Source organism: Mustela putorius, unplaced genomic scaffold (genome assembly GCF_011764305.1).
Source record: "Mustela putorius furo isolate JIRA1106 unplaced genomic scaffold, ASM1176430v1.1 tig00000139_pilon_pilon_pilon, whole genome shotgun sequence".
Taxonomy (NCBI): Eukaryota; Metazoa; Chordata; class Mammalia; order Carnivora; family Mustelidae; genus Mustela; species Mustela putorius.
Window position 1 is genome coordinate 809,224 of NW_025421293.1, and position 27,198 is coordinate 836,421.

Below are 27,198 nucleotides of genomic sequence, written 5' to 3' on the forward strand. Positions count from 1 at the left end.
GCAGGCTCCTCTGCCCTTTCCTCTGCTCATCATAAAATCTTTAAAATAAATAAAATAAATTATTTTATTTATTTTAAAGATTTTATTTATTTATTTATTTGACAGAGAGAGAAATCACAGTAGACAGAGAGGCAGGCAGAGAGAGAGAGGGAAGCAGGCTCCTCCCCGCTGAGCAGAGCCCGATGTGGGGCTCGATCCCAGGACCCTGAGATCATGACCTGAGCCGAAGGCAGCAGCTTAACCCACTGAGCCACCCAGGCGCCCCTATTTTATTTTTTAATCCAAGAGAGAGAACAAGCACAAGCAGAGGGAGAAGCAGGCTCCCCACTGAGCAAGGAGCCCAATGTGGAACTCAGTCCCAGGACATTAGGATCATGACGTGAGCTGAGGGCAGCTGGTTAACCAGCTGAGCCACCCGGGTGTCCCTAAATAAAATCTTTTTTAAAAGACTTTTCCTATATGATTTAAAAGGCACAAACATAAATCATTAATTGTAAACCTGTGTTAACAGGCATATAATTTTTAAAGCTGAAATCTGTGACAGTAACCAGATAAGGGGACAGAGAAGTGTATGTACAGATTATAAGCAATTTTAAATAAATTGGTATTCAAACTATGTCGTTATAAGTTTAAGATGCAAATTACAGTCACAAAGCTAACCACTAAGAAAATAAATTTTAAAATATACAGAAAAGAGAATCAAAATGGTAGGCTACAGAAAAACAAGTGCATATCAAAAATGCAGTAATGAGGGGCGCCTGGGTGGCTCAGTGGGTTAAAGCCTCTGCCTTCGGCTCAGGTCATGATCTCGGGGTCCTGGGATTGAGCCCCACATCGGGCTCTCTGCTCAGCGGGGAGCCTGCTTCCCCCTCTCTCTGCCTGCTTGTGATCTCTGTCTGTCAAATAATAAAATTTTTTTTAAAAATGCAGTAATGGAAGAATTGAGGAATAAAAAAAAAATATGCCATATAGAGAACTAGCAAAATGGCAGAAGTCATTCCTTATTAGTCATTACTTTAACCGTAAATGGATGAAACTCTCCAATTAAAAGTCAGAGACTTGTGGAGTATGTTCTCTTAAAAGCTCCATCTATATGCTGTCCAAAAGAGTTTCACTTTAGATTCAAAGACACAAAGAGGTCAAAAGTAAAAGGATGGAAAAACGCATTCCATGCAAACAGTAAACCAAGGAGCGTGTGGGGTGGCTATAAATTTTACATTAGAAAAAGGGTTATAAGAAACAAGAAGGACATTATATACAGAAAAAAAATTTAATCCAACAAGATGATCCAACAATTGTAAGCATATAGCATCTGAATCAGAGCACCAAGTACATATGAAACAAGGAGAAATGAGGGAGAAATTGACAATTCTACAATAATAGTCGGAGACTTCATTATCCCACTTTTAATAATGGATAGAACGACCAGAGGAAAGATCAAGAAGGAAAGAGTACTTGAATGATGGTATAATCCAAGTACACCTAGCAGACATACATCCAGAACTCTTCACCTAACAATAATGGAACACACATTCTTCTCGAATGCACACAGAACACTGTCCAGAGTAAAACATATTTTAGGCCAGAAAACACGTTTTTTTAAATTAAAAATTTTCGGCTTTATTGAGATATAATTGACATATAACATCATGTAAGTTTAAGGTATACAATGTGTTGATTCGATATGCTTCTATACTGCCAGTGTTTCCATCTGTAGCATTAGCCAACCTGTATCGCATCACATAATCACCACAGAAAATGAATTTTAATAAATTCTGAAAAATCATAAAAATGTCTTTTCTAATTATAGTGGAACAAAACTAGAAATCAGTAACAGAAGAAAAACTCACAATAATTGAAAAATTTTTTAAAATGCTCTTAAATAACCAGAAGTCAAAGAAGAAATCATAAAGGAAATTAGAAAATATTTTGAGACAAATGAAAATAAAAGCACAACATACAAAACATAGTGAATGTACTGAAAGCAGTGCTTAAGTGAAATTTCTACCTGCAAATATCTATAGTTAAGAAATCTCAAATCAGTAACCGAACTAAACACCTTAAAATTTTTTTAAAGTAGGCTCCGCACCCAATGTGGGGATAGAATTCATGACCCTGAGATCAAGTCTTATGCTTCACCTACTGAGCCAGCCAGGTGCCCCCATACACCTTAAAGGAACTAAAAAAGAGCAGCACAAACTGAGCCAAAGTTAGCAAAGAGTAGGAAATAAACATTAGAGTGGAGAAAAGTGAAATAATGAATAGGATAAAAAGAATATAGGAAACAAAACCAAAAATTTTTTTTTAAATCTGCAAAACTGGGGCTCCTTGATGGCTCGGTTGGTTACACGTCTGGCTTTGGCTCATGACAGAGCCTGCTCCATGACAGGCTCCCTGCTCAGCAGGGAGTGTGCATCTCCATCTCCCTCTGCCCTTGATTCCTGCTCAGGCTTTCTCTCTCTCTCTCTGAAATAAACAAATAAAATCTTAAAAAACAGCAGCAACAACAACAATCAGCAAGATTGACAAATATTTAGCTAGAATGTCAGAGAAAAAAGAGAAGACTCAAATTGCTAAAATCAGAAATTAAAGAGGGGACATTACTAACTTTACATAAATAGAAAACCTACCAAGTCTGAATCACCAAGAAATGGAGAATCCAGATAGATCTGTAACTAGTGACAAGGTTGAACCAGTAATCAAAAACCCTCCAATGAAGAAAAGCCTTGGACTGGATGGTTTTGCTGGAGAAGTCTACAAAACATTTAAAGAACTAATACCAATCCTTCTCAAACTTTCCCAAAAAACAAAGTGTAGAGAACGCTTTCTAACTCACTAACTCATTTGTTGCCCCAATACTGAGCCAGATAAAGACACAAGAGGAAAAAACAAAAACAAAAACTACAGATCAACATCCCCTATGAATATTGACACAAAAATTCTCAACAAAACATGAACTGAATTCCACAGCATATCAAAAGGATTATATATTGTGGCCAAATGAAATATAGTCCTAGAATACAAAGATGGTCTAAAGAGAATTAAGGGTGAAAAAATTACCTTATCTTCTCAACTGACAGAGAAAAATCTCGTGACACAATTCATGATAAAACACTCAACAGACTAGGAATGGAGCGAAACTGACTTAATATAAGAAAGTCACATATGAAAAACCCACGGCTAGCATTCTACTCAACGGTGTAAGAAGTGCTGCCACTGAGATCAAGAATAAGACAAACATGCTCGTCCCCCTCCCACAATTCTATTCAGCATTGTGTTGGAGGTTCTAGCCAGAGCAACTAGTCAAGAAAAAGAAGTAAAAAGCATCCACGTTAGAAAGGAAAAAGTAAAGTTATTTCTGCTCAAAGAAATGATTTTGTATGTAAAAAATCCTACGATTCTACAGAAAAAAACCTGTTAGAATAGAGCAATGTAGTAATACAAAATCAAGACACAGAAATCAGCCACCCCTCTACATACTAACAATGAGCAACCTAAAAGAAATTAAGAAAACAATTCCACTTATAATAGCCTCAAAAGTTATAAAATACTTAAGAATTAATTTAATCAACGAGGTAAAAGATTTGTACAATGAAAACTCTAAAACCTTGCAGAAAACAGAAGACAAGGAAATGGAAAGAAATCTCATGTAAATTGGGTTGTTTGTTGTTGAGTTTTAAGGGTAACAGTCCCTTATCAGGTAAGTCATTTGCAAATATTTTCTTCTGTGAGTTACCTTTGTATTCCGTTGACTGTGCCCTTTGGTGCACAAAATTTTCAAATTTTGTTAAGTCTAGTTTTTGTTTTTTCCTTTTATTACCTATGCTTTTGGTGTTGCAGAAGATACTACTGTCAAATACAATGTCATGAGGTTTTTCAGCTGTGTTTTCTAAATTTTGTATCTCACATTTAGGTGTTAAATCCAGTTTGAGTTAATTTTTGTATATAGTGTTAAGGGTCCAAATTCATTCTTGTTAATTTTATGTCACTGTATTTTACAATAAACAGTTATGTTTTAAAAACTGTCCTTCCCTTTCCTGAGTAACAGAAGAGCCTGTCCACTGAGGAGAGCAGGCACCGCCGTCCACCCAGGGTAAAGGCCGCCGACGACCAGCAGAGGTAAACCCCACTCGACGGAGCGAACACCGTCGCTCTGAGATGGGAACAAGACAGGATGCTGCTTCCACGGTCCGTGGTGCGTCTCCGTCCTCGGGGGAGGTCATCTGGTCTGACCTTCTGCATCAGTCCTGCTCGTCCGTCCCCTCGGCCCCCGCACTCCCCACCCTCCTCTTGTTCTTCTTCCCACCCAAGATGAACCTCTGATTCTCGGATCTTTTGATTCCACGATGAGTTTTTGGCCTCTTTTATCCTCACTTTTTCCAATGGGGCTGATTTTTACAAATTCATACGCTAAAGGGGCACCTGGTGGCTCACGCGGTGAAGCGTCCAACTCTGGACGTGAGGTCAGGTCGGGATCTCAGCCTGGGAGATGTTCCCTCCGTCCGTCCGTCCGTCCGTCCGTCCGTCCATATCAAAAGAAATGCACCTGCCAGAGTCAACCGAATCCAAACGACACAGCGCAGACCCGCACCCGTACAAGAGCCGAGCCGCTCAGTGCCCCGCTTCCCCAGGGACGCAGGACCGCGGGGCCGTCCCAGCCGCCCCCAGCCCGCCGTCTCGGGAGGAGCAACCCGGCAGCCGGTCCCCCCGCCGCGGCCTCACCCCCGCGCCCCGGCGGACCGTCCCCGCACTCTCCCCGGGCTGCACGGCGGGGGGGTCGAGGGCGCTCCCGCTCCCCGCAGAGACCCCGGCCCGGGTCCTCCCGCACCCGCGACCAGCTCCGCGGCCCGGCTCGCCCGCACGCTCCCTCCCCGCGCCCCCGGGGCTCGTTCGCGGGCCCCCTCCCCTGCGGAAGGTCCGACACTCCCCGGGGCCTCGCCGGGCACAGGGGTCACCGGGAGGGAACCGACCAGCGAGGGACACACAAACCGGAGTCCACGGACCCGGGCGCCGGCGGGGCCGCTTCTGGGGCGTGACCGGGAAGAGAAGCCGACGCGCTCGAGGCGCAGCCCGGAGACCCCTCTGCGGGGACACGTCCTCCGCCCCCGACCCGTCCCCGCCGGAGGCGCCCCGCACCCACCTTCCGCCGCAAGCCCGCGTCTGCGGGGGCCGCGCCCCGCCCGCGTTCGGGGGCCACCGGGGAGCGAGTCCGCCTGGGCTCCGCAGGGGACGGCCGGACGCCCGTCCGCGGCCACCGCGGCGGCTCGGAGCGAAGCCGGTCTCGGCCGCGACCCGCAGCCGGCGTCCAGCACCCCGAGCGGCCGCAGGGCCCGACGCTCCTGACCCGGGGCCTCGGGAACCGGACGCCCGGACGGCGCGGGCCCCCAGCGACCGGGTCCGCGGGCCTCGGCGCCGCTCCGCCGTCAGGACGGCCTCCGGGCCGGGACCTCGGAAACCAGGAGTCCCGGCACCGAGAGGATCAGGGTTCGCGGTTTCCCACGCGGCCTCGCTCCCCGCGACCCGGCGACCGCTGCTGGCGCGGCGGCGGCTGTGCGCGGCCTCGGCGGCGTCCAGGGCCGGCGGCCACCGCGGCAGGCGGCACCGGGACGGAGCGCCCGCTCCTCGCCACCCCCGACCGCCGGCCTCGACGCCGCCCCCGCGCCCGACCGCTCACCGCGGGAGCCCCCTCCGCCTCGCTCCGCCCAGCGCGGGTCCCGAGCGGCGCCGCGACGACTTCCTCCCTCCGCGCGCCGGGCCCGGAAGTGACGTCGTGCGTGCGTGACGGGCGCTCGCGGCGCCGGGGGCGGGGCGCGAGGGAGGAGGGCCGGCCGGAGGGCGGGTCGCGGACCGGCGGAGCGGGGACCCCTGGAGCGAGGCGCGGAGGGCGGCGGTCCCGACGCCGTGGAGCCGCAGCGCAGGTACGGGGCGGCGGGGCGGCGGGGCGGCGGCGGGGGCTGCGCGGCTGCCGGCTGCGGGCGGCGCGGCGGGGCGGGGGCGCCGTCCGGGCGGGGGCTGCTGGGTCATCCGCCCGTGCCGCCTCCCCGGCCGGGGCCGTTTCGCTCCGGCGCGTCCAGCCGCCGTCGGGCCCAGCCCCGGGCGCAGCGGCGCGGCCCTCACCGGCCGCCTCAAGCCTGTGGTGCCCAGCCGGGCGTTCCGGGCGTTCCGGGCGCTCGCGCCGCCTGCTGCGGGCCCGGCCGCGCCCCGACGGACACGCGCCTGCCGTTCCGGGCGCCCGCCCCGCGCGACGGCTCCGTCCTCGCTCTGCAGCGCGGAGGCTGCGGGGACCCTGCGGGCTCGGGCCCCGGGCCGCTCGGGGGCCCGTCCGCGTGGACGGCGCCGACCGGGTCGCAGCCCCGCCGGGCCGGGACGCCGCGACTTCCGACCCCGCCTGGGTGCTGGGGGCGGAGAGGTCCGGGGGCGCGGGGTGGCGTGCGGGCTTTCCCGGTGCGGGGCCTCGAACTCCTGTCCCGACTTCTGCGGCGGCGGGGCCGGGGGGCCTGGGGCGGGCGCGGAAGCCCCTGCTCGCGAGCCGTCCCGGAGGACCGCGGGGTGATGCCGTCGCGGAAGTTCGGGCGGGGGGAGCTTCGAGGGTCACGGACGGCCGCGTCGGGCTGGGTCCTGCGCTCGTCCTGCCCTGGGGTGAGCGCGGAAGCCGCCGCGCGGGTCGCGGCCTCACGGCGCTGGGGTGGAGGGCGGCGGCGCGGGTGCTCCGGTTTGCGGGTCGGGGCTGTGGGTCAGGAAGCCGCGTCTGGCCGTTCCCCGCGACCCCGGGGCTGCGTGTAAAGTCTGTGAGCTGGAAACTCGCACCGAGGAAGCGGCGGGGCGGGGGCCGGGCCGCACTGTCTGTCGGTCCAGGCGGTGGTGCGCGGCGGAAGCTTGGCGGAGGTCGCGGTTTCTGCGCGGACGGCCGGTCGGGGTCGGGGTCGGAGGGGTCACTCGCCTTCCGAACGGGCTGCGGGTCAGGGGCAGTGACGGTCCTTCCGCGCCACGTCCGGACGGAGCGGAGACGGAGCCCCGGAGCCGACCGCAGGTCCGGAGGGCGGGGGCCCCGTCGGGGAGCTCGCGGTGCGGGGTCGCGAGGACCGGGTCCCGTGGAGACGAGCAGGGGTGGGGGGATGCGGGCCGCGGTCTTCGGAAGCCAGCGGTGCGGGGCCGGGGTGCGGGGTCCCGGGGGCGTCGGTCTGGCGGGGACCAGGCCAGAAGGGCCTCGGCGTGGCCGAAGTGCAGTTCCGTGGCCCTCGCGGCCGGTTCCCGGCGCACAGGGTCGGGCCTGATGGGCGAGCGTCCGCGGACGGGGTCGCCGCTCTCCGCCCGCGGGCTCCGTCCGGCCCGGCCTGCAGGCTCCGTGGGGCCGCGCCGCCGTGGTCAGCGTTCGCCGTTCCCGACGCGGGTGTCCGCGGGGCGCCGCGTCGCGCTCACGGGCTCAGTGCGCGGGGCCGAGGTCGCGCTCCCCTGCGTGTGCCGAGGCGCGGGACGTCCGTTCCGGCGGGGAGCGCGGCCGCGGACCGGTGTCTGCGTCTGCGGCGGAAGCGCGGACGGCGCCGGGCGACCCCCGTCCGGCCGCGGCCTCCGAGGGCGCCCTGTGAAGCGGCCCCTCACCGCGCAGGGCGGGCCTCGAACGGCGAAGTCGGGCGTGTCGGGAGCTTAGTCGCGGCCTTCTCCGTCGTCGGGCCCCGGAGCGACACGGCGCGTGGTCCGGACGAGGCGGCGCCTGCGGAGGACGGGGCGGCGGTGCACGCGCCCTCGGAGGCACGCGGTGGCTCCCCGTCACCCGACGACGGACGTACCTGTGGCTGGACGCTCGGGCGACGCTCCTGAGACGTTCTGGGGAAAAGCTGGACTCGGTGGTGCTGCTTGCGGGTCAGAGGGTGAAGCTCCGGGGGCAGCAGCCGCGACCCTGCCGTGCGGTAGGGCAGTTCTCGGCTCCTGGTGGCGGAGCGCCGGGGTCGTCGTCGGTGCAGCGGCGGGCACGCGGGGGTCGGGGGCGGGTCAGCGTCCGAGGGGGAGTTCAGGAGTGGCCCGGACGGCGCACGCGGATGTCCGCCCGCGTTTCCTGCGATGAGGCCGGGGGACGGCGGGAGTCTCCGACGCGGGAGCGCAGCAAGGGCCTTGGGGCGCTGCACCGCAGGGGTGGCTGGCGGCCTCCGGTCCGCACGCTCCGGTCCGCACGCTCCGGTCCGCACGCTCATGAGCCGGCTTTGAAGCTGGTCTCTTCAGCAAATACCCGTGCTTGCATTTCTGGGGATTTGGCCTGTATTTTAAAATTAAAAAGTGGCTTTTGGGGGATTTTTACATGGGATATATTTGTAATTTTCTGGTGCTCCAGAGTGAAAAATACATAATGAAACTTTATTTTTGTAGTTCCTGTTGTTAGAGTTTCCTAATTTTAGACACAATGTTTGCAAAAGCACCTTGTGTTTCCTCTGGACCCCCGAAAGGCCTCGCGCTTACCCGTCGGGCGCATAAAGGGCCGTGAACGGAAGAAAATACCTCGCTGTCGCCGTGTCCTCCAAGCGGAGCGAGTCTGCTGCTCGCGTCCGTCTTCCCCGCGGCAGACGCCGCCGTTCCGGAGCCCGCACCGAAGTGAAGTGCGGGGCGGCGCGACGGGGAGTCGGAGGCGCAGACGCGTCTGTGGGACCCTGACTGCGGCGGGAGGAGACCCGAGCACGAGCACGGGGGGCGCGTCCCGCACGCGGTAGCGCGCCTCGACCGGGGCCTCGACCGGGGCCTCGACCGGGGCGGCCGCCGGCTCGGAGAGAAGCCCGGGCCGTCGCTCGGGTCCGGGACTGAGAGGAGAGGCCGGTTCCCTTCGGCTGCCGAGACGCCTCGTGCGGACGGTCCTCGGCTGCGTCCGCCAGGGCAGAGCCGGCTGTCGGGGGCTGTGCGGTGCTGCGCTCGGTGTCCTGCTCAGCGGCAGGGTTCGCCGCCGCGGGGGCCGGTCGCGGAGCGCACGTGATGCCGCGGATGCGGCTGGAGCCGGCGGGATAGTGGGCGCGAGTTCGTAGACCGCCGCGCCGGGTCCACAGGCGGCTGGGCCAGGCCGAGCTTCCCGACCGGTTCCTGGAGCACCTGTGTGTGCCGCTGGCTGTCGTTTCCCTCGGAGCGGCGTTGGCCGGCGCGCTGCGTTTTCGCCGCCTGCGGAGCGCCGGGGCGTCTGACGCGACGAGGCGCCGCTCACCGCACGCGCCGTTTCCGCGGTCGGTCGGGCCGGGGCTGCGGCCCAGGGAACCTCGGCGTGGAGAGTCCAGGCCTGGAACCTAGTGTTTTAAAAAAGCACAGGCCCGTTCATCTTAGACGGAGGGCCTAGAGAATTAACGTATTTGTGTCTTGCTCAGGCTAAAGAGCTGACTGTGGGAGTCACAGTGGTTGAGACCCACCGGGCGCGTGCGTGGCGGCGCGGCCCAGGCCCCGAGTGAGGAGGGCGGCCTTGCGCGGCGGGCTCTCCGCGTCCTCGCCTGCTCCTCCGGGGCTCGGCGCGGCCGCTCGTTGCCGGTCCTACAGCCGGGGCGGCCCGGGCTCTGCTGACCGCATCCGTGGTCTGCGCCCAACCCGGGCCTGGCAGTGCCGGCGCCCGCGGGACTCTGAGCTCCCGCGGGGACAGCAGACGCGCACGGCCTCAGTGAGCGCGCGGTGCCCGGACCCGCTGTCACTAAAGGGCCTGGGACAGTTTGGGATCTTCCTACCCGGGTAATGGTTGGGGAGCTGCAAGTTTAAGGCCTTTTGGTTGTAGTCGGTCAAGCTGGGGGCGGGGGAGTCTCTCAGCATTCATCGGGATTGGCAAAGTGGGGATATTTTTTCATGTGTTTGCACATAAAATACATATACTTTTTCTTTCTGTTGACTCTAAATTTGTCTTGACATCAGGAAAGCCACCATAATATTTATAAAAATAGTGCACCTTTCTAGAAAAAGAGGTTGATATTCATTTTTTTTAAGATTTTATTTATTTATTTGACAGACAGAGATCACAAGTAGGCAGAGAGGCAGGCAGAGAGAGAGGAAGGGAAGCAGGCTCCCCGCTGAGCAGAGAGCCCGATGTGGGGCTCGATCCCAGGACCCTGAGATCATGACCTGAGCCGAAGGCGGAGGCTTAACCGACTGAGCCACCCAGGCGCCAAATATTCACATTTTAGAGTCAACTCTAGCTGGTGATTTCACGGCTCTGTGTGTATGTGTGTGTGTAGGTGTTAATATTTTATTATTTATTTGACCGAGAGAGAGCACACACAGGGGAAGCAGTCAAAGGAGAGGGAGAAGCTGATTCCCCACTTGAGCAGGGAACTTGATGCAGGGCTCAATCCCAGGACCCTGCGGTCATGACCAGAGCCGAAGGCAGACATGTAATTGACTGAGTCACCCAGGTGCCCCAACGCTGCTGTGATATGGGATGAATTTAGGTTGTGCTTTTGTTGTAATGCCATTGCAAGGTGTTTGTGTTCTTAACTGTCATTCCGTTTCATTAGGAAGTGTACTGCACGAAAGTTGTACAGTTAAGTAAACCATTATTTTTTTAAGGTTCTATTTCTTTATTTGACACATAAAGAAATCACAAGTAGACAGAGAGGCAGGCGGGGGAGGGGGCGGAGGGGGAAAGCAGGCTCCCCGCCGAGCAGAGAGCCTGATGCGGGGCTCGATCCCAGGACCCTGCATGACCTGAGCTGAAGGCAGAAGCTTAACCCACTGAGCCACCCAGGCACCTGAGTAAACCATTATTTATTGTGTATTTTCATATGCAGCTACTTCAGGTAATTCCAAATTATTTTTTTTTAAAGTATTCTAATACAGTTCCTCCGGTATATTGTAAATTATGACCTAGCAGAATCAAGAACATCCTTATTCATCTTTAGTCAGTAAACAAGAGGTGGAAGTGTTGTTGCCTAAATGTAGTTATGTAACTTAGTGGTTCCTTAATTGCATTTCCATAGAGCTTTTGGCATTGTTTTTTAAACATCTTCCTGAAAAATGACTTGGGCTAGTGACCACAGTTTTGAATAGGATATTACAAGAAGAATGTAAATTAAAAAAATGTGAAAACAAAAAACAGAATTGTATGCTGATGAGATAAAATGTCTAAAATCCATTGTAATTAGTGTCTCAGGAATTAATATGCTTGGCTTCTATTTAGCCAGTTGAGTTATATCTTTATTTGTATAAATTAAGTAGCCACTGCAGTTGTAGTGTGGTAAGTGTAGGGTTTTTTTGTCTAGGCTTTCAAATGTTGTACAGTCATGGGCGGACACCTCTTAAGTATCATTTAGGAGGATTAATCAGATGGCAAAGGGCGTTCATACCCATATGCTAAAACTGCTCCATATTTAAGTTCTTTGAATAGCAACTGTATGTAAACACTGGTTCCTTCCAAGAGCTTGCTTTTGTTCTTGGACATACTTGGGAACAAAGTGCAGATACTTTTTTGTCATTGTTGTTACCCACAAGAGGGTATAGGCTATTTATTTCAAGAAGAACTTTCCCATCCCTGTGTAGATGATCGAAAAAAAAAAGAGAGAGAGAGAGAGAAATAAGAACTTTTGCTTTCTTAGTACTTAGGGCTAGTAATTGAATAAGTAAATTAGAAAATAAAAATCTCAACTTATTTCTTATTTTGTTTAAAGTAGTGCTTGAGAAATAAGCTAAGATTCTTTGACGTTTAAAGTTCTTAGATTCTAACAGAAAAACTGATCAGGAGGTTGGATTTTTAGGCCCAGCCAGTTCCAGCCCCAAACACAACCACTGAGGGTTACAAGGGTGAGTCTGCCATTTATGTAAGTGTGGTGAAAATTTGTCCGTTTCATTCTTCAGTCAAAGCTTGGACTGTATTTGGAGAAGAAGAATTAAGTGCTTTTTAAAAGATTTTTTTTAAGACTTTATTTATTTATTTGACAGAGATCACAAGCAGGCAGAGAGGCAGGCAGAGGGGGAGAGGGGAACAGGCTTCCTGCTGAGCAGAGGGCCCGATGTGGAGCTTGGTCCCAGGACCCTGAGACCATGACCTGAGCCGGAGGCAGAGGCCCAACCCACTGAGCCACCCAGGCGCCCCTCTACTTATTATTTTAAGACCCACAAGAAATGGTTGTTTTTTGTAATCAATATTTATGTGTATTTACTTACATGTTTACTGTTTCCATTACTTTTTGATCCTTCCTTCTTTGTGTTTCTCTTTGGGGTAAACTGATTTTTCTTTCCATTTGAAGAGTTCTCTCTCCTATTTCTTCTAATGCTAGTAGGCCCATAATGAATTCTTTATAATTTTTATTTTTTACTTTAAAGAGAGTGTGCATGAACGGTGGTGAATGGGTTGGTGGCGGGGGGTGGGGGGGGATAGTGTGGAGAGGCACAGAGGGAGAGAGAGAATCCCAAACAGGCTCAACGTGGAGCCTGACACAGGGCTTGATCTTACCACCCTGAGATCATGACCTGAGCTGAAATCTAGAGTCAGATGCTTAACTGACTGAGCCACCCAGGTGCCCCTATTCTGTCTTTATTTTTAAGGGGAACAAGTTATTAAACACCACATTCTAGGGGGGCATTTTTTTTCCAGCACTTTCAATAGGTCATTCTGTTGTCTTAAGGCATTTATGATTTCTTTTGAAAATTTAGCTCTTAGTTTTATTGTCCCACTTATGAAAGTAATGTGTTTCTTTTCCTCTAGCTGCTTTCAAAAGTTTCTCTTTGTTTTTGATTATCAGCTGTTAAGTATGCTGTATCTCTGTGTTGTGTTTTCTGCTTTGGGGTTCACAGAATTTCTTGGATTTGTTGTCTTTTTATCAGTTTTAAATTTCATTAATATTGCTTCTTATTCATTCTTTCCTCTTCTTTTGAGGAACTTCAGTTACATACTCCATAGACTTTTCCACAATGTCCCTGATTCTCTTTATACTCCCCCCCCCACACTGTATTTCCTATTAGTTTTTCCTACTGCTTCATTGTGGGTGTATTTTATTGACTTGGGTTCCAGTTCTAATCTTCTCTTCTGTTAGGTCTGGTCTGCTCTTAAATCTACCCTTTGAAGTCTTAGTTTTAGTTATTATACTTTTCAGGTCTAGCATTTCATTTCGATTTTTAGGGATTACAATTCTCAGTTCATTTTTAAAATATGTTCTGGGGCGCCTGGGTGGCTGCCTTGCCTCAGGTCATGATCTCAGGGTCCTGGGATCCAGCCCCAAATCAGGTTCTCTGCTCAGCGGGGAGCCTGCTTCCTCCTCTCTCTCTGCTGCCTCTCTGCCTGCTTATGATCTCTGTCAAATAAATAAATAAACTCTTAAAAAAAAATGTTCTTTCCCCTTTTTCTCACCTATTTTTAATTTATTTTTCACTTTAAAATTTTAATTTTAATTTTAATTTTTTTTTTAATTTTATTTATTCATTTGACAGAGAGAGAGGAGAGAGATCATAGGACGCTGGGATCATGACCTGAGCCGAAGGCAGCTGCTTAACCAACTGAGCCACCCAGACGTCCCAATAAATATCTATTTAAAAGTCTTTCTGTTAACTTCATTGTCTGGATCATCTGAGCATCTCTTTCTATTGTCTTTTTTTTTTTTCTTTTTGGTTTTTAATTCTGTAAATACTAGGTGTTGTGAATAAAATGAAGCTCCGGAAGGTACTCTTTTTGTTTTTCAGAGAGAAAATCTCTCCTCCCTTTTGAGTAGGGGCTTATCACCTAATCCTATTAGGGACTGAGCTGCCGGTTGAAGTTGTGTTGCTGGGTCGATAAGGCTTTGTTCCCTCGGGTTTACCTTTACTACTATCAAGTAGTCGTCCAGAGCTTCCCACCCGTAGGGGAGTGAATTCACCGGAGTCTCTTCCCCTGGTGGCTTATATACTGTAATCTTTGTTTCTTGAGAACAGTGAGATTACTGAAAATTCCACTTTTTTTTTTGGTAAAGATTGTATTGATTTGAGAGAACGTGGGCAGCGCCAGCGCAGGAGCACAGGCCGCGGAGGGGGCAGAAGGAGAGGGAGAAGCAGACTCCCTGCTAAGCAGGCGCCTGACCCACTCGGGTGCTCCAGCTCCAATCCTGGGGTAATGACCCGAGCCAAAGGCAGAAGCTTAAACGACTGAGCCACCCAGGCCCCCCCACTTAAAAAAAAAAAAAAAGATTTTATTTTTGAGTAATCTCTACACCCAACATGGGGGTTGAATTTACAACCCCAAGATCAAGGGGTGTATGTATGTTCCACCAACTGAGCCCACCAGGCGCCCCTGTAAATGCCACTCTAGATTTTCAGAGGGTTTCCCAATGGTTTTGAAGCCCTCTCTTTGCAGCTGCAAAATTTGGTATAAGTCCTTGGGCCTGGCGGGGGTGGGGTGGGGTGGGAGGAATCAGCCTTCTGTTAAGCCCAGCTCTCTTTGACTCTGTTTGACTAGGATTTTGGCTCCCTGAGTCTTGCCTTTCCTCTTTTCCAAAAGCTCTTGTAGTTCTTCCTAAAGTAAGTCTGGATTCTCATCACTTTGTCCCAGGCATGGATACACTTGAGGCAAAAGTGACTGCAGAATGTCGCTTTGTTTCTCCACAGTTTCTCTCTTTTTCCAGAATCCAGAGGCACCTAGATTCCTTTAGATTTTCTGATGCCTTTAAATAATGGATTTTAAACGTGTGTCTAGCTTTCCTTGTTCTCAGCAGGAGTGTTGGTCGCCACAAACTACTCCATTGTATTTAGAAAAGAAGGTCTCCTACCAGTAAGGAAGTCATGAGAAGAAATTGGTTTTTTAATAATTGCTGTGCTTGCTTTATAATTCTAGTTCTGGAAGAGTAGTCCTTAGCCACATCATCTGGGAACTTCTTAGGAATGTGGATTCTCAGGCCCTGCGCCTGACCTCCTGAATCATAAACTCTGGGTTGGGACCCAGCACTCTGTGCTTTAATAAGTCCTCCATGTGATACTGATTGCATGCTAAAATTTGGGAATAACTGCTTCATAAGATAGTTGTTTTGCTGTTTAAAATTTCTACTTATATCTTCACTGGGCCCTGGAGAGTGTATATGGGGGAAAGAAATGAAAGAAAATGGTCTGTATAGGTATTTTTTAGTCTTCGGAATAAATAATTCAATAAATTTAGGAAATGTGTATTGATTAGTCAGTCTGTTCTGGGCACTGTGCTGTGTGTCTGTGAACACGGAATGGACATGTAAGCAAGCTTTTACAATAGAACATATTGCAGTAGCTGTATTTATAAAATGCTGTATGAACCAGAAAGAATTATTCTGTAAGTGGGAAAGGGGAGTCAGATGTTGTTTGAACGGGGTGGAATTTGAAGGTGGACTAACAGGAGGGTTTCTGGGCTTGTTCATGAAGACGATGACTGTGTAAGTTACTGTGCAGAGCAGGTCATTTTGAGGACCCAAAGGGGGCCTTTCTGCTAGGGTAGCAGACGGATGCCGGGGCTGTTCTCATGAACTGCGATACGCGATTAACCGGTTTGGGAAGAGCCAAGTGATGCTGCGAACCCCGGTTCTGTGTTACCTTGTGGAAAACTCGTTGCTTTCAAGTATTTGTTTACAGTTACTGTTTATAATTCTTAATGGATGATTTTTGTGGTTTTCTTAGGAGTACTCTAAGCAGACTAGCGCATGGTGACTCAAAACTATACAGATTCATGCTTTCGTAGTTACAGAGGCTAGAAATCTGAAATCAAGGCGTCCACAGGGCCCAAGTTCTCTGCGAAGGCTGTAGGGAAGATGATTGCTGGCTGCCCTGTAGCTCCTTGGCTTCAGCCGCATCATTCTGATTTCCACCTCGATGGCCACGTGGCCTCTGTGTCTTTATACCTGGGTGCCTCTCAGGGCCTTCTTACAAGGATACCAGTTACTGGAGTTAGGGCCCACCCTAATCAGCATGACCTCATTCTATAATTACATCTGCCTAGAGCTGATTTCCAAATCAGGTTTCTTCCGCAGTATTGAGTTCAGCCTGTCTTTTGGGGGGCCATAATTCAACCCCAACAGATGGTACGTTTTTTATTTTATTCTGTCTTAAGGTTTTATTTATTTGAGGGGGCAGATAGCAAGAGAGAGCATGAGTTGGGGGAGAGGGGCAGAGGGAGAGGGAGAAGCAGGCTCCACGCTGAGCAGGGAGTGCAGTGTGGGGCTCGATCCCGGGACCCCAGGAGTGGGACTGAGCTGAAGGCAGATGTACAACCAACTGAGCCATTCAGGCACCCCAGGAGGGTATGGTTTTCGCAACTTTTGAAAGTTTCTGGAGTTTAATGGGATTATATTTTTATTATACACAAGATACTTCTCAGTGGTTTAGAACATAATGTATTTCATTGAGCTGTCTAACGAATCTGAATAAATACATGTTCCGTTCAGGCAATTGCTTTTTGTAGTTCTCGTCTCATAGGTGTGTGTGTGTCACTTTGTGCAGCCGCAGCTGGGTGAGGCCGAGGTGTCGGGGCCGCCGCGAAGCTAAAACTGCCGTGTGACTCTCAGGGAAACGAGCTGTTCATGGTTGAAACCACATAATGTGCTGCAGTTTGTTGCTCGTTTAAATGGAGTGAAGAGAGGGTGTATCTGGTCATTTACTTTCCCAAGAAACGGACCCGTGGAGGACTGACCGCTGCCAGCGAAGGGAGATCGGAGCACGGTGCGAAGTAGAGCAGAGTTTGTGTCGCTAGCCTGGGGCATGGCAAGCTCAGGTTGGCGTCCTAATTGGGCTTACCCGGAGAGGGTGCGACATGGACTTCGACTTGGCACAGTGGCAGATTGTTGTCGGGAGCTCCCTCCCCGAGAATGCGGCTCTGCTGGCTCTGCTCATTCCGCAGCATCGACTCAGCGTTCTCTTCATGGCTTGATTACGAAGTGGGCAGGCCAGTGTTTGGATACTTTGTTTTGTTAAATTTAACATTGGAGCTCTGCCACTGATTCTCAGTGCGATATATTTCTTTAAAGATTTATTTATTCATTTGTGAGAGAGAGAGCAGGAGCCCAGGCCGGGGAGGGGCCGAGGGAGGTGGACCGGGAATCTCAGGCAGACGCCGGAGCCTGAGGCTGGGCTTGTCTCCTGACCCTGAGATCCTGACCTGAGCCAAGTGAGAGTCTGATCCTGTACCCTGAGCCACCCAGGAGGCCCCTCAGTGTGATACTTACATTCATTTTGGAAGCAATGTAGTTAATAGAAACTCAGTGACATTTGGATATGGATTTTAAATATTGTCTGATTAAAGCGGTGATAATGTCTTCATAATATAAAGTCAGGGACTAAAAGATAACATAAAAAAAGAACACCTGTAGGGGCGCTTGGGTGGCTCAGTGGGTTGAGCCTCTGCCTTCAGCTCAGGTCATGATCTCAGGGTCCTGGGATGGAGCCCGGCAACAGGCCTTCTGCTCAGTGGGGAGCCTGCTTCCCTTCCCCCCACCCCACCCCCAGCGCCTGCCTCTCTGCCTACTTGTGATCTCTCTGTGTCAAATAAATAAATAAAATCTAAAAAAAAAAAAAAAAAAAAAAGACCATGACCTGGGCCAAAACCAAGATCAGAGACTTAACTGATTGAACCACCAAGACATGATTGAACCTCCTCTGGCCCTTGTTTTGGGGGGTACTTCAACCCAGATTGAATCCTAGTTCTTTTTTTTTTTTTTTTTTTTTTTTTTTTTAAGATTTATTTATTTATTTGACAGACAGAGATCACAGGTAGGCAGAGAGAGTAAGGGAAGCAGGCTCCCCGCCGAGCAGAGAGCCCAATGCGGGGCTCGATCCCAGGACCCTGAGATCATGACCTGAGCCGAAGGCAGAGGCTCTAACCCACTGAGCCACCCAGGCGCCCCTTGAATCCTAGTTCTGAAGCAGAATTCATAGTAATCTCAACTGTCTCAGAAATAGAGATAATTCTTACTCTGTCTTCCCTAATGTGAATGGGTCAATTGAATGATGCATTCTGTATGCCCAGGTTGTTCCGTAAAAGCGTATTTTTATTGAACTGATGTGCCCCTCTCACCTTCCTCCTGGGTGTAGTAACTTGCCTCTGGATTATGGCTTTACTAATGAGGGACAGGTCTTTTGGGGCAGGAAAGACAATTCCGTCTCAGGCCGTTGATCCCCTTGTGTTTTCCCCGAACTGAAGAGGATATGCTGCTTACGTAGCTCTGATGTCTAGTCTAGGTGTGTTGAAAGTACCTGCTTTGCCCCCTGAAACAGAGCTACCGTCACCACTGTGATAGCCTTTCAAACCCTGGCGTGTACTTTGGAGATTCACTTGCTCTCTTTGTTTTCCATATTTAGAAATAATCTGAGTGATATGCTTATCTGTCTGATACACATTGGTTCAATCATAAATGTTATTTGAATTTTAAAGTGGAATTTTTAATAACTCCCTAACTTGAAATTACAGATTAACAGAAAATTGCAAAGATAATACAGAGAGATGCTGTAGTATGCTACCAGGTTGTGCCAGTGTCTGAGTTTTACATAACCATAGTACAACATCAGAACCGAGAAATTGATTTCAGTACTGTGTGCATGTTTAGCAGTTCTGTTGCATTTTTTATCGTGTATGTAGATTCCTGTAACTACCACCGTAGTCAAGATACAGAACTATTCTGTTACCACTGAGATCACCCTCATGCCACCCCTTTATAATCATAGCTGGTGTCAGTAGTCCCCAAGACTGCCCCTAGGTTTGGTGATTTGATAGAAGGGCTCACATGACTGTTTGTATTTAATTTTATTTATTTACCTGACAGAGACACATTTATTTATTTATAAATAAGATAAAATTTATTTATTTGGAGGATACCGGGCATGAGCTTCCAAGTCATTTTCCAGCAGAGACGTTGCACAGGGTGTGTTTAATCCCCAGCAACAAATTGTAGCAACATATGTGAGATGTTTTCTGTTCGGGAAACTCACTTAAGCTTTGAATTCCAGGGTTTTTATTGAAGGTTGGTCAGACAGGCATGACTGCCTTCAGGACCGACCACAGTTAATGCAACTCCAGACCCCCCCAGAAAGACAGCAGGTACTCGCCATACATCACACTGTTTGCATGAGCTGTCGAAGCAAGTTGGAATAGTGTGGCTTGAAGCTCCAAGCATACAAAACACAAGGACACTTCCAAGACCTCCATTCCCCTAGAAGCTGACCAAGAGCCAGTCACGTAATAAGCAGGCCCTTCTGAGAATATGCATAATTGTTTTTTTAGCAATTTATCCTCTTGGTTAACTCTTTCCTTTCCCTCCCTTGTTAGACATGTGTAGGATGGAGAGAAGCAATGCTGAGCCAGTGTGGATGGAAGGGTGGGGAGGTTGGAGAGGTGCTGCTTGAGGTAGAGTTGCAGGGGGAGGCCTTTCTGGAAGCATGACTTGGATGCTGCGGCCTTCATATCATAAGTATTCCCCGTGCGAACAGCAGGGCGCACAGCATTCTAGACACTGGAACACAAGGCAAAGACCCCCAAGAAGACTAATGGAAAGGAGTGTTAGTTTTCTGTCGTTGCCGTAACATAGTGCCATAAATTTAGCGGCCTGGAAGAACACCCGTTTATTATCCCTAAGTTCTGTGAGTGAGGACTCTTGGCTTGCTCTGGTTGGGTACTCTGTGAAGGATCTCTAGAGGTCAGAATTAAGGAGGCAGCCAGCCTGGGCTCTTACCTGGAGCTGTGGGGAAAATCTGCTTCCAGACACACTCATGCTGGTAGAATTGAGTTCCGTGCAGTTAAGCACTGAGATCTTCATTTCTCTGCTGGCTGTCAGCCAGGGGTTATTCACAGCTTCCAGAAGCCACCCACATTCCTTGGCTTATAGTCTGTCCACCATCGAAGCTGATAGTTCTTTGAATCTGACTTCCCACTCTGCCTTCCTCCCTGATTTTGACAGGTATACCTTGTTTCCTTGCACTTTGCTTTATTGAGTTTGACAAATACTGCATTTTTTTTTTTAATTGAAGGTGTAAGGCAGTCCTGCATTGAACACATCTGTTGGTACCATTTTTCCAACAGCATTTGCTCACTTTGTGTTTCTGTGTCATAAGATCTTGTAGTACTTGGAATACTTCGAATGATTTCATTATTATTTGTTATAGTATCTGTGGTCTGTGATTAGAACTCAATGAAAGCTCAGATGGTGGTTAATTAGTAGGTTTTAGCGATAAAGGTTTTCTTTTCTTTCTTTTTTTTTTAGCAATAAAGTATTTTTAATTGAAGATGTACTTATTTTTTAGACATAATACTATTAAACACCAGATAGACTACAGTATAGGGTAGACCTAACATTTACATACATTGGGAAACCAGAACATTTATTTGACTCACTTTATTGCGACATTTGCTTTATTGTAGTCTGGGACCCAACCTACAATATCTCCAACATATGCCTGTAATTTATTTATTTATTTATTTATAAGATATTATTTATTTTTGAGAGAGACAGAGGGAGCACAAGCAGAGGCAGAGGGAGAGGGAGAAGCAGAATCATTCAGCTGGGCGCGTGACCTGAGGCTCGATTCCAGGACCTGGAGATCATGACCCGGGCCAAAGGAAGATGCTTAACCATCGTAGCCACCCAGGTCCCCCTGTACCTTTATTTTAAGAGCAACTTTATTAGGTATATCATTTCCATATCATAGAACTCAGCTATCGAAAGGTCAGACAGTTTGGTGGTACCCATCATGACAGCCAACTTTAAAATCTTCCATTATCTTCATGATCTCCAAAGAAGCCTCATACTCTTGAGCTGTTTCCTTTATTCCCATTCTCCCCCCAACACACACCTGCCCCTTAGTCCTAAACAACTGCTCAGCTGCTTTCTGTCTTTATAGATTTACCTGTTCTGGACGTTCCTATGAAGGGAGTCATATAAAATGTGTTCTTTTATCATTGACTTCTTTAACTTAGTATAATGTTTTCAAGGTTGATCTTGGGGCATATATCAATACTTAATTCCTTTTTGTGACCAAGTAAAATCCATTGCATGGATATACTACAATTGTTTATCCATTTATCAGTTGGTGGACTTTTTTGGGGGGGGTTATTTCCACCTTTTGGCTATTGTGGATAATGTTGTTATGAACGTTTGTTACCAGAGTTCCTGGGTGGCTCAGTCCATTAAGCATTTGCCGTCACTCAGGTCATGATGTTAGTTAGGGTCCTGGGATCGAGCCCCACCTGGTCTCCCTGTTTGGCAGGGAGTCTGCTTCTCCCTCTCCCTCTGCCCGACCCCCTCTGACATGCTTGCATTTGATACAGTCACATTTGCCTATTATTCCTTTTGTTGCTTACCTTATGTTTGGTGTCATATCCAAGAAATTTTTGCCAAATCTGATGTCATGGAGTTTTTTCCTTATGTTTTCTTCTGTGAGTTTTATAGGTTCGTATGTTACATTTAGGCTTTTAATCTAATATAAGTCCTTTCTTAAAGTGTTCTTTATATCATTGAGAAGGAAGTAAGAAGTGTTTTCTTCAGTATGACTGTGTCAGGACCAGCCTTCTTCCTTCCTCCCTTCCTTCCTTCCAGATTTTAAGTAATCCCTACTCCCAGAGTGGGGCGCAAACCCACAACCCCGAGATCAAGATCTCATGCTTCACCAGGCGAGCCACCCAGGTACCCCAGCAACGTGTTCTATTTACACTCTTTTTCCCTCCCTCTCAGCCTGCCTCCCCCCCTTCATAGCTTGAAGATTACGGACACATTTTTGTTCCTTGCTGTGCTGATAGAAGAATGATAGTGACTTCGTTTGCAACATGACCTTCTTATTTATTTGATTAGCAGGAAGAAGATGAGCCTTAAGTCTGAACGCCGAGGGATTCATGTGGATCAGTCCGAGCTCCTGTGCAAGAAAGGATGTGGTTACTATGGCAACCCCGCTTGGCAGGGTTTCTGCTCCAAGTGCTGGAGGGAAGAGTACCACAAAGCAAGGCAGAAGCAGATTCAGGAGGACTGGGAACTGGCAGAGCGGTAAAAGGACTAAAGGGGGGCGTTTAACTGGGAAACGGCCACTGTCAGAATCCGCTTTTCTCTCCTCTGGCGAGCTATCAGCACGTCGGCTTAATGCTAAGAGAAACGAATATTTTTACCCTTTTCTTCTTAGTCAGTATTTAATGAATAGCTTTGAGTGATTTATTTATTTTCATCTTTGTCTTGTAATTACTTATGTTTAGAGTGCGTTAGTCTGAGTTCTCTCATGTAGATAATAGGCTTCTTGGACTGGAGGAATGCAAAACACATACTTGAACTATGAACTGTGGCTCTCTCTGGGGTGTCCCTAGCACAGTCCTTGGCTCATGGCTCTCACCAAACATCCTTTTCCTCATTCTTGTAATATATCTAGCGTGGCATCTGACGTGGTGATAAACACACTGGGGTGGAAACTTGTTGATTTGTATACATGGCCCTTGCATTTTGGAAATTTAACCTTTTCTTTAAAATGCGGTTTGTTAGTGAAAAGTAGTTTATATTACCTAGACCGAGGACCATGGTAGAAGATGGAATGGCTGGTGAGCACAGGGATGGATAAAGCATCACGCGTGATGTTAATCTTTTGCCAGAACATCCTAGGAACAGTAAAACTTCTCCATAAAAAAAAGTCAGACTGAACTCGGACAACTTTTGTTAGTTTTATGTGTGTCTGATCAGCCATGTACGTTGAGTGACCACTTCGCTAGCGTTTGTGGTGACCTCAGAATGACAGTGCATGCCCACTGCTGTCAGCAGCTCTGCGGTCAGAGACAGAAGATGTAGACAAAGAACATTGCCTGTTTCACCTGGTTTCAGTAGAGGTCAGTAGGCATGAATTCCCTTAGCTTTCTCCCCTCTCCACAGCAAAATGCACTACTCTCTGTATGTTAATTCGGTTTTGTCTGAGAGAGAGGCGTGTCCCAGTTCTACGCTCAGCCCAAGGCTTCTGCCTGTGACTTCCTTGCTGTTTCTTCCTCCGTCTGGGACCTTGCTTGAGATTTCCTGCAGCGCTGTGTCTCAGATTTGAGCAAGCTTGAGAATCACCTGGAAAGCTTATAAAAAGAGGCATCCCTGGACCTCTCCTCAGAGTCCCTGACTTGAGGAGGATGGGAGTGAGCTCTGAGAATTTGCATTTCTAACAAGTTCCCAGGGCACGCTGCTGGGACAGCTGCCTATGCTGGCCGTCTTTGAGCGATAGGTAGAACTTACTCAGCTCAGAGGAGTCCTTAGAATTTCACCCTTTTTTAGTTTCCTGGTCTTTATTTTCTCTCACTTAAATCTTGTATAATACAGTCTTAATTATTGCCCCTCAGGTTATAACACAGCTCCCTGCAGTATTTTTCTGAAGCACAGATCTCCTAATGGTAATTTATTGAATTTACGGCCATTCTTGGTTCGCCACCGCACGGTGGAATGTAGGGTTCTAACGGACTGGCATTCGGGCTTTCTTACCATCTGGTCACGCCATCGGTGACTGCGCTAACTGAGTCCGCAGCCGAGACCACATGCCCTCACGCTTGTCGTTCCTCTCCCTGGAATGTCCTTTCACTCAGTGGAACCTTGTTCCTCTCTTCAGATCAGCCTGTCATACTCCATCACGGGGGGAAGGGAGGGAAGAAATGAAACAAGGTGGGACCGGGGAGGGAGAGAAACCATAAGAGACTCGATCTCAGGAAACAAACTGAGGGTTGCTGGAGGTGGGGGGTGGGAGGGAGGTATGTGCTGTGACCGTGAGCCTGACGACGCACAGACCTGCACCCCTGGAGCAAATGATAGGTCATATGTTAATACAATTTTTTAAAAAAGATAAACCTAAATGTCCCCCTTGTAAAACCTCGGACTTCTCTAGCAGATTAAGTTGTTCTTCCCTATGATCTCGTAGCAGTTGGGTTTCCCTCTCCGGTAGGAGCCGTGGGTAGGAGCTGCCACATTATATGGCCATTGCTTACTGTTTCTCCTTTTCAGCCGTGAGCTTGTTAGTGGAAAGTGAGTTTAGTTATTTTATGTAACCTTAGTTACATTTGGTTACAGTTGCTAAATGAATATCTACGGAGAAGGTCCCTTTTGAATCATTTGTGGGACAGTTTCATATCAGACACCTCAGACTTGCTTGGTGTGTTTAGCCTCCCGTTTTAAAACTTCTAGACCCTCCTGCTGTTCTGATACAAGGAACACGGAGGCTGTCTGGCTCGTTCTCAATCCTCTCTTGAATTGCAGACTCCAGCGGGAGGAGGAAGAGGCCTTTGCCAGCAGCCAGAGCAGCCAGGGGGCCCAGTCCCTCACATTTTCCAAGTTTGAAGAAAAGAAAACCAATGAGAAGACCCGCAAAGTGACCACAGTAAAGAAATTCTTCAGTGCTTCATCCAGGGTTGGATCAAAAAAGGGTAATTTTCTGATTCTTTTTTTCCTCTGTGCTCAAGTGAGGTGCAGTATAGACCCACAGTGCATGTGGACTCTGCTTTTCAGTTTCAGTAAGCATCCAGGATGCACCAACCCAGATTTGGAACTGAAATGGGGTTTAAGGATCAGATAAGACATAAAACCAAAAGTCATCTTTAGTTGGAGGACATTGTGTGTTGGAGAAGCTTGTTTATTACTCTATAGGACTACAAAAATGTAATTTTGTTTATAAAATGCATTCCCATCCAAATGTGTATCTTTTTGGATGTTTTAATTTTTTGTTCCTTTAATTTTTGGATTCTGGTCTATTCTCCTTGTATAATATCCTTACTAAACATCCCTTATCAGAAATGACTATCTCTGGGCTTAAAGGAGGTGAACAAGAGGTTTTCTGAGCTCTTGAGGGACAGCTTGCGTCATGAAGACCTACATAGAGAACACACGGGAAGAGGCTCGCTTTGGGCTTCTGGAGGGTGAAAGTAAGCCATGTGGGTGTTTTCTAGCATGTGGATTTGTCTGTGCATTATCTCTTGCATCTGCTTCTTAAAATGCTCAGTACCCGTGAAAGGACCCTCACGAACGTTGCATGTGTTCCGCCCGTCATTGGAGGGCAGCTGATGCGGCCTAGCTGCACACGAGGACAGTCCATTGGGGGCGCTTAGTCTTTGAACCTCAGCGTTGGTTATCAGTGTTGGTTATCGGAGCTCGGCAGGAGATTTGAAGTGGTAGTGGAGACTGTCGCAGGAGATGGTCTCCCCAACGAACCCCACCACCTGAGGGAGTTGTCAGGAGGTTCTTTGTTTTGTTTCTGTATTTGAGTAACAACATCCACACCTTAAGATCCTTGCCGGCCTTTCAGATTTAGTGGCTCGTCTTCTGTTTTGTCTTGTTAGAAGGAAAGGTTGCTTATTACCCAAAACACAGCCCTTCTCTTTAATAAAAGCAAACCTTTTGTTGTTGTTGTTAAGATTCTATTTATTAATTTGTCACAGAGAGAGAGGCAAAGGCCTGAGCAGGGGAGCGGCAGGCAGAGGGGGAAGCAGGCTCCCTGCTGAGCAAGGAGGCTGGTGTGGGACCTGATCCCAGGGCGCTGGGATCATGACCTGAGCTGAAGGCAGGCGCTTAACCCACAGAGCCACCCAGGTGTCCCAATAAAAGCAAACCTTGGAGTAATCTTTTTGTTCACATAATTAATTTGGAGTTGTTTCTTGGTTGTCTGTCATTCATGGTGGTTTTCTCTACTGTAATTAGAAAGGAAATAATTAGTACTTGTTAGAGATTAAATTAAGGATAAATTTGGCTCATGATTATTTATTAGGAGGTAGGGAGGGGGGTGCGTAATCTTTGGAGTCCCCTTGTTTTGAGTCTCAGTTCTGTGGTTTATTAGCTGTTGTGACCTTGAGCAAGCAAATGTCTTTAAGCTCCGTCCTGAGGAGATAGTAATACCTGCTGGAGGTATGTCTTAAGAATCAAATGAGGCGATGCAGTTAAAAGAGTTCAGCAACAATACCTGACAGATATGTCTCCCATAAATGTTAGAAAAATACGGGTTGTTTTTCTGGTAGAATAAGCTGTGCTAATACGGAGCACAGCGGTATTAAAGCTGCTCCTTCCTAGTAAGCTTAAATTCTGGTTCTTACTTTGGGAAAGTCTCATTAACCTTATGAAATTATGATATACAGTGAAATGGTCAAATATGGTGAAACATGAAACAGTAAAGAAGCTATAAAACCAGTGGCTCTAACTGCTTCTTTTAGGTAACGGACTCAAGGTCATAGAATAAGTTGGTGTCTTAGAACTCAAGTCTCCTAACTCCTGGTTCCGTTTTTTTCCCACTATATCCCTTGATCTCTAGTAAGTGTGTGTGTGTGTGTGTGTGTGTGTATATCTGTGTCTCTATGTGTGGAAAGATAGTTGGTGAGGTCTCTGTTCTTAAGTGCATAATAGTCATGTACATTTGGTGACTGTCCTTGGTACTTCCAAAAAATGGTGTCCTAAGAGTGTCTGTGCAATGTGCATTATTTATGAAAGATCTGTACTTTAAAAGTTCTAAGTTGTTTTTATTTTTAAAAATTATATTGGTATACTTCTTAGCTTCTTTTCTTTTCAAGAGGTAAGACTATTACCTGGGATTTTTAATCTTTAGTTGGCTTTGTTCTATAGAAAGCATAGGAAGATAAAGACCTCAAAGTACTGAAAAAAACTGGTGTGTATGTATTAGACAAGAAGCCCCTATTTGATGTTTGTAGCTTGCTTATGCAACTCTGCCAGGCGAACCTTGCATTTCAGGCTGATTATTTGGTCTTTGCCTGTGGATAAAGTTAGCCTATACTACATGTGGTTTTCATTTATTGAGTCTCAGCCAAAATAGGCCTTTTGTGTTCTGTATTCTCTGCTTTATTAATACGTGATGCTTTCGCTCTTGATATTTTTCTTGCTTCTGTAGTGGCATGAAAGAAAGCTCTTACACCAAGGCAGGTCGGTGGTAAACAGAACATAAATTTAGGCTTCTAAGGAGTTTGAAGAATATTTAATACCTTGTTAAGACTTGGATGCCCTTCAGAGAAGGTTAATGGAATAGCTTGATTCTGAGTAAACTCGGAGAATCTACTCACAGTTTTTAAATTTCCAAAGTAAGGTTGGGTGAGTTGGTGTAGCTCCCAGAGCAAGTCGTGGTTGGCCAGGTTGGAGTACTTGCACGTACATTTTGAAAGCCTTTTCCCATTACAGCTCGATAGGCTGTTGCCGACCTGAACAGACTCTCCCGCGCATCTGAAGGCAAGGCAGGCGTTACGTGAAGGCAGTGCTCGTGGGAGGGATCGCTTTTCTTTTTTTAGAATTTAAAACTTTTTTTTTTTTTTTAATTTTTTATTTATTATTTTATTTGACAGAGAGATCACAAGTAGGT

General features: G+C 48.5%; 2 protein-coding genes across 5 annotated transcripts in view; one reads left to right on the top strand and one right to left on the bottom strand.

Annotated features, from left to right (window-relative positions):
- Positions 1 to 5,784: 5,784 nt before the first annotated feature.
- RABGEF1 (RAB guanine nucleotide exchange factor 1) overlaps positions 5,785 to 27,198 on the top strand; it is a 50,913-nt gene continuing 29,499 nt past the window's right edge. For 2 of the 4 annotated variants that reach the window (XM_045074901.1, XM_045074903.1), the window contains exons 1-3: positions 5,785 to 5,918; positions 21,702 to 21,890; positions 24,108 to 24,274. In XM_045074901.1, the coding sequence (XP_044930836.1) occupies positions 21,712 to 21,890; positions 24,108 to 24,274 (346 nt within the window). In that variant the 5' untranslated portion in view covers positions 5,785 to 5,918; positions 21,702 to 21,711. Of the gene's footprint in view, positions 5,919 to 20,352; positions 21,537 to 21,701; positions 21,891 to 24,107; positions 24,275 to 27,198 lie in introns of those variants that run through there. The other 2 variants (XM_045074902.1, XM_004761705.3) reach the window with 2 other exon arrangements.
- Positions 6,126 to 8,189, bottom strand: LOC106006706 (proline-rich protein 2-like). Its single transcript, XM_045074861.1, has 3 exons — positions 7,600 to 8,189; positions 6,808 to 7,181; positions 6,126 to 6,727 (listed from the first exon to the last, which is right to left on the bottom strand). Exons 1-3 carry the CDS (start codon positions 8,187 to 8,189, stop codon positions 6,126 to 6,128), a joined length of 1,566 nt encoding a protein of 521 aa, XP_044930796.1.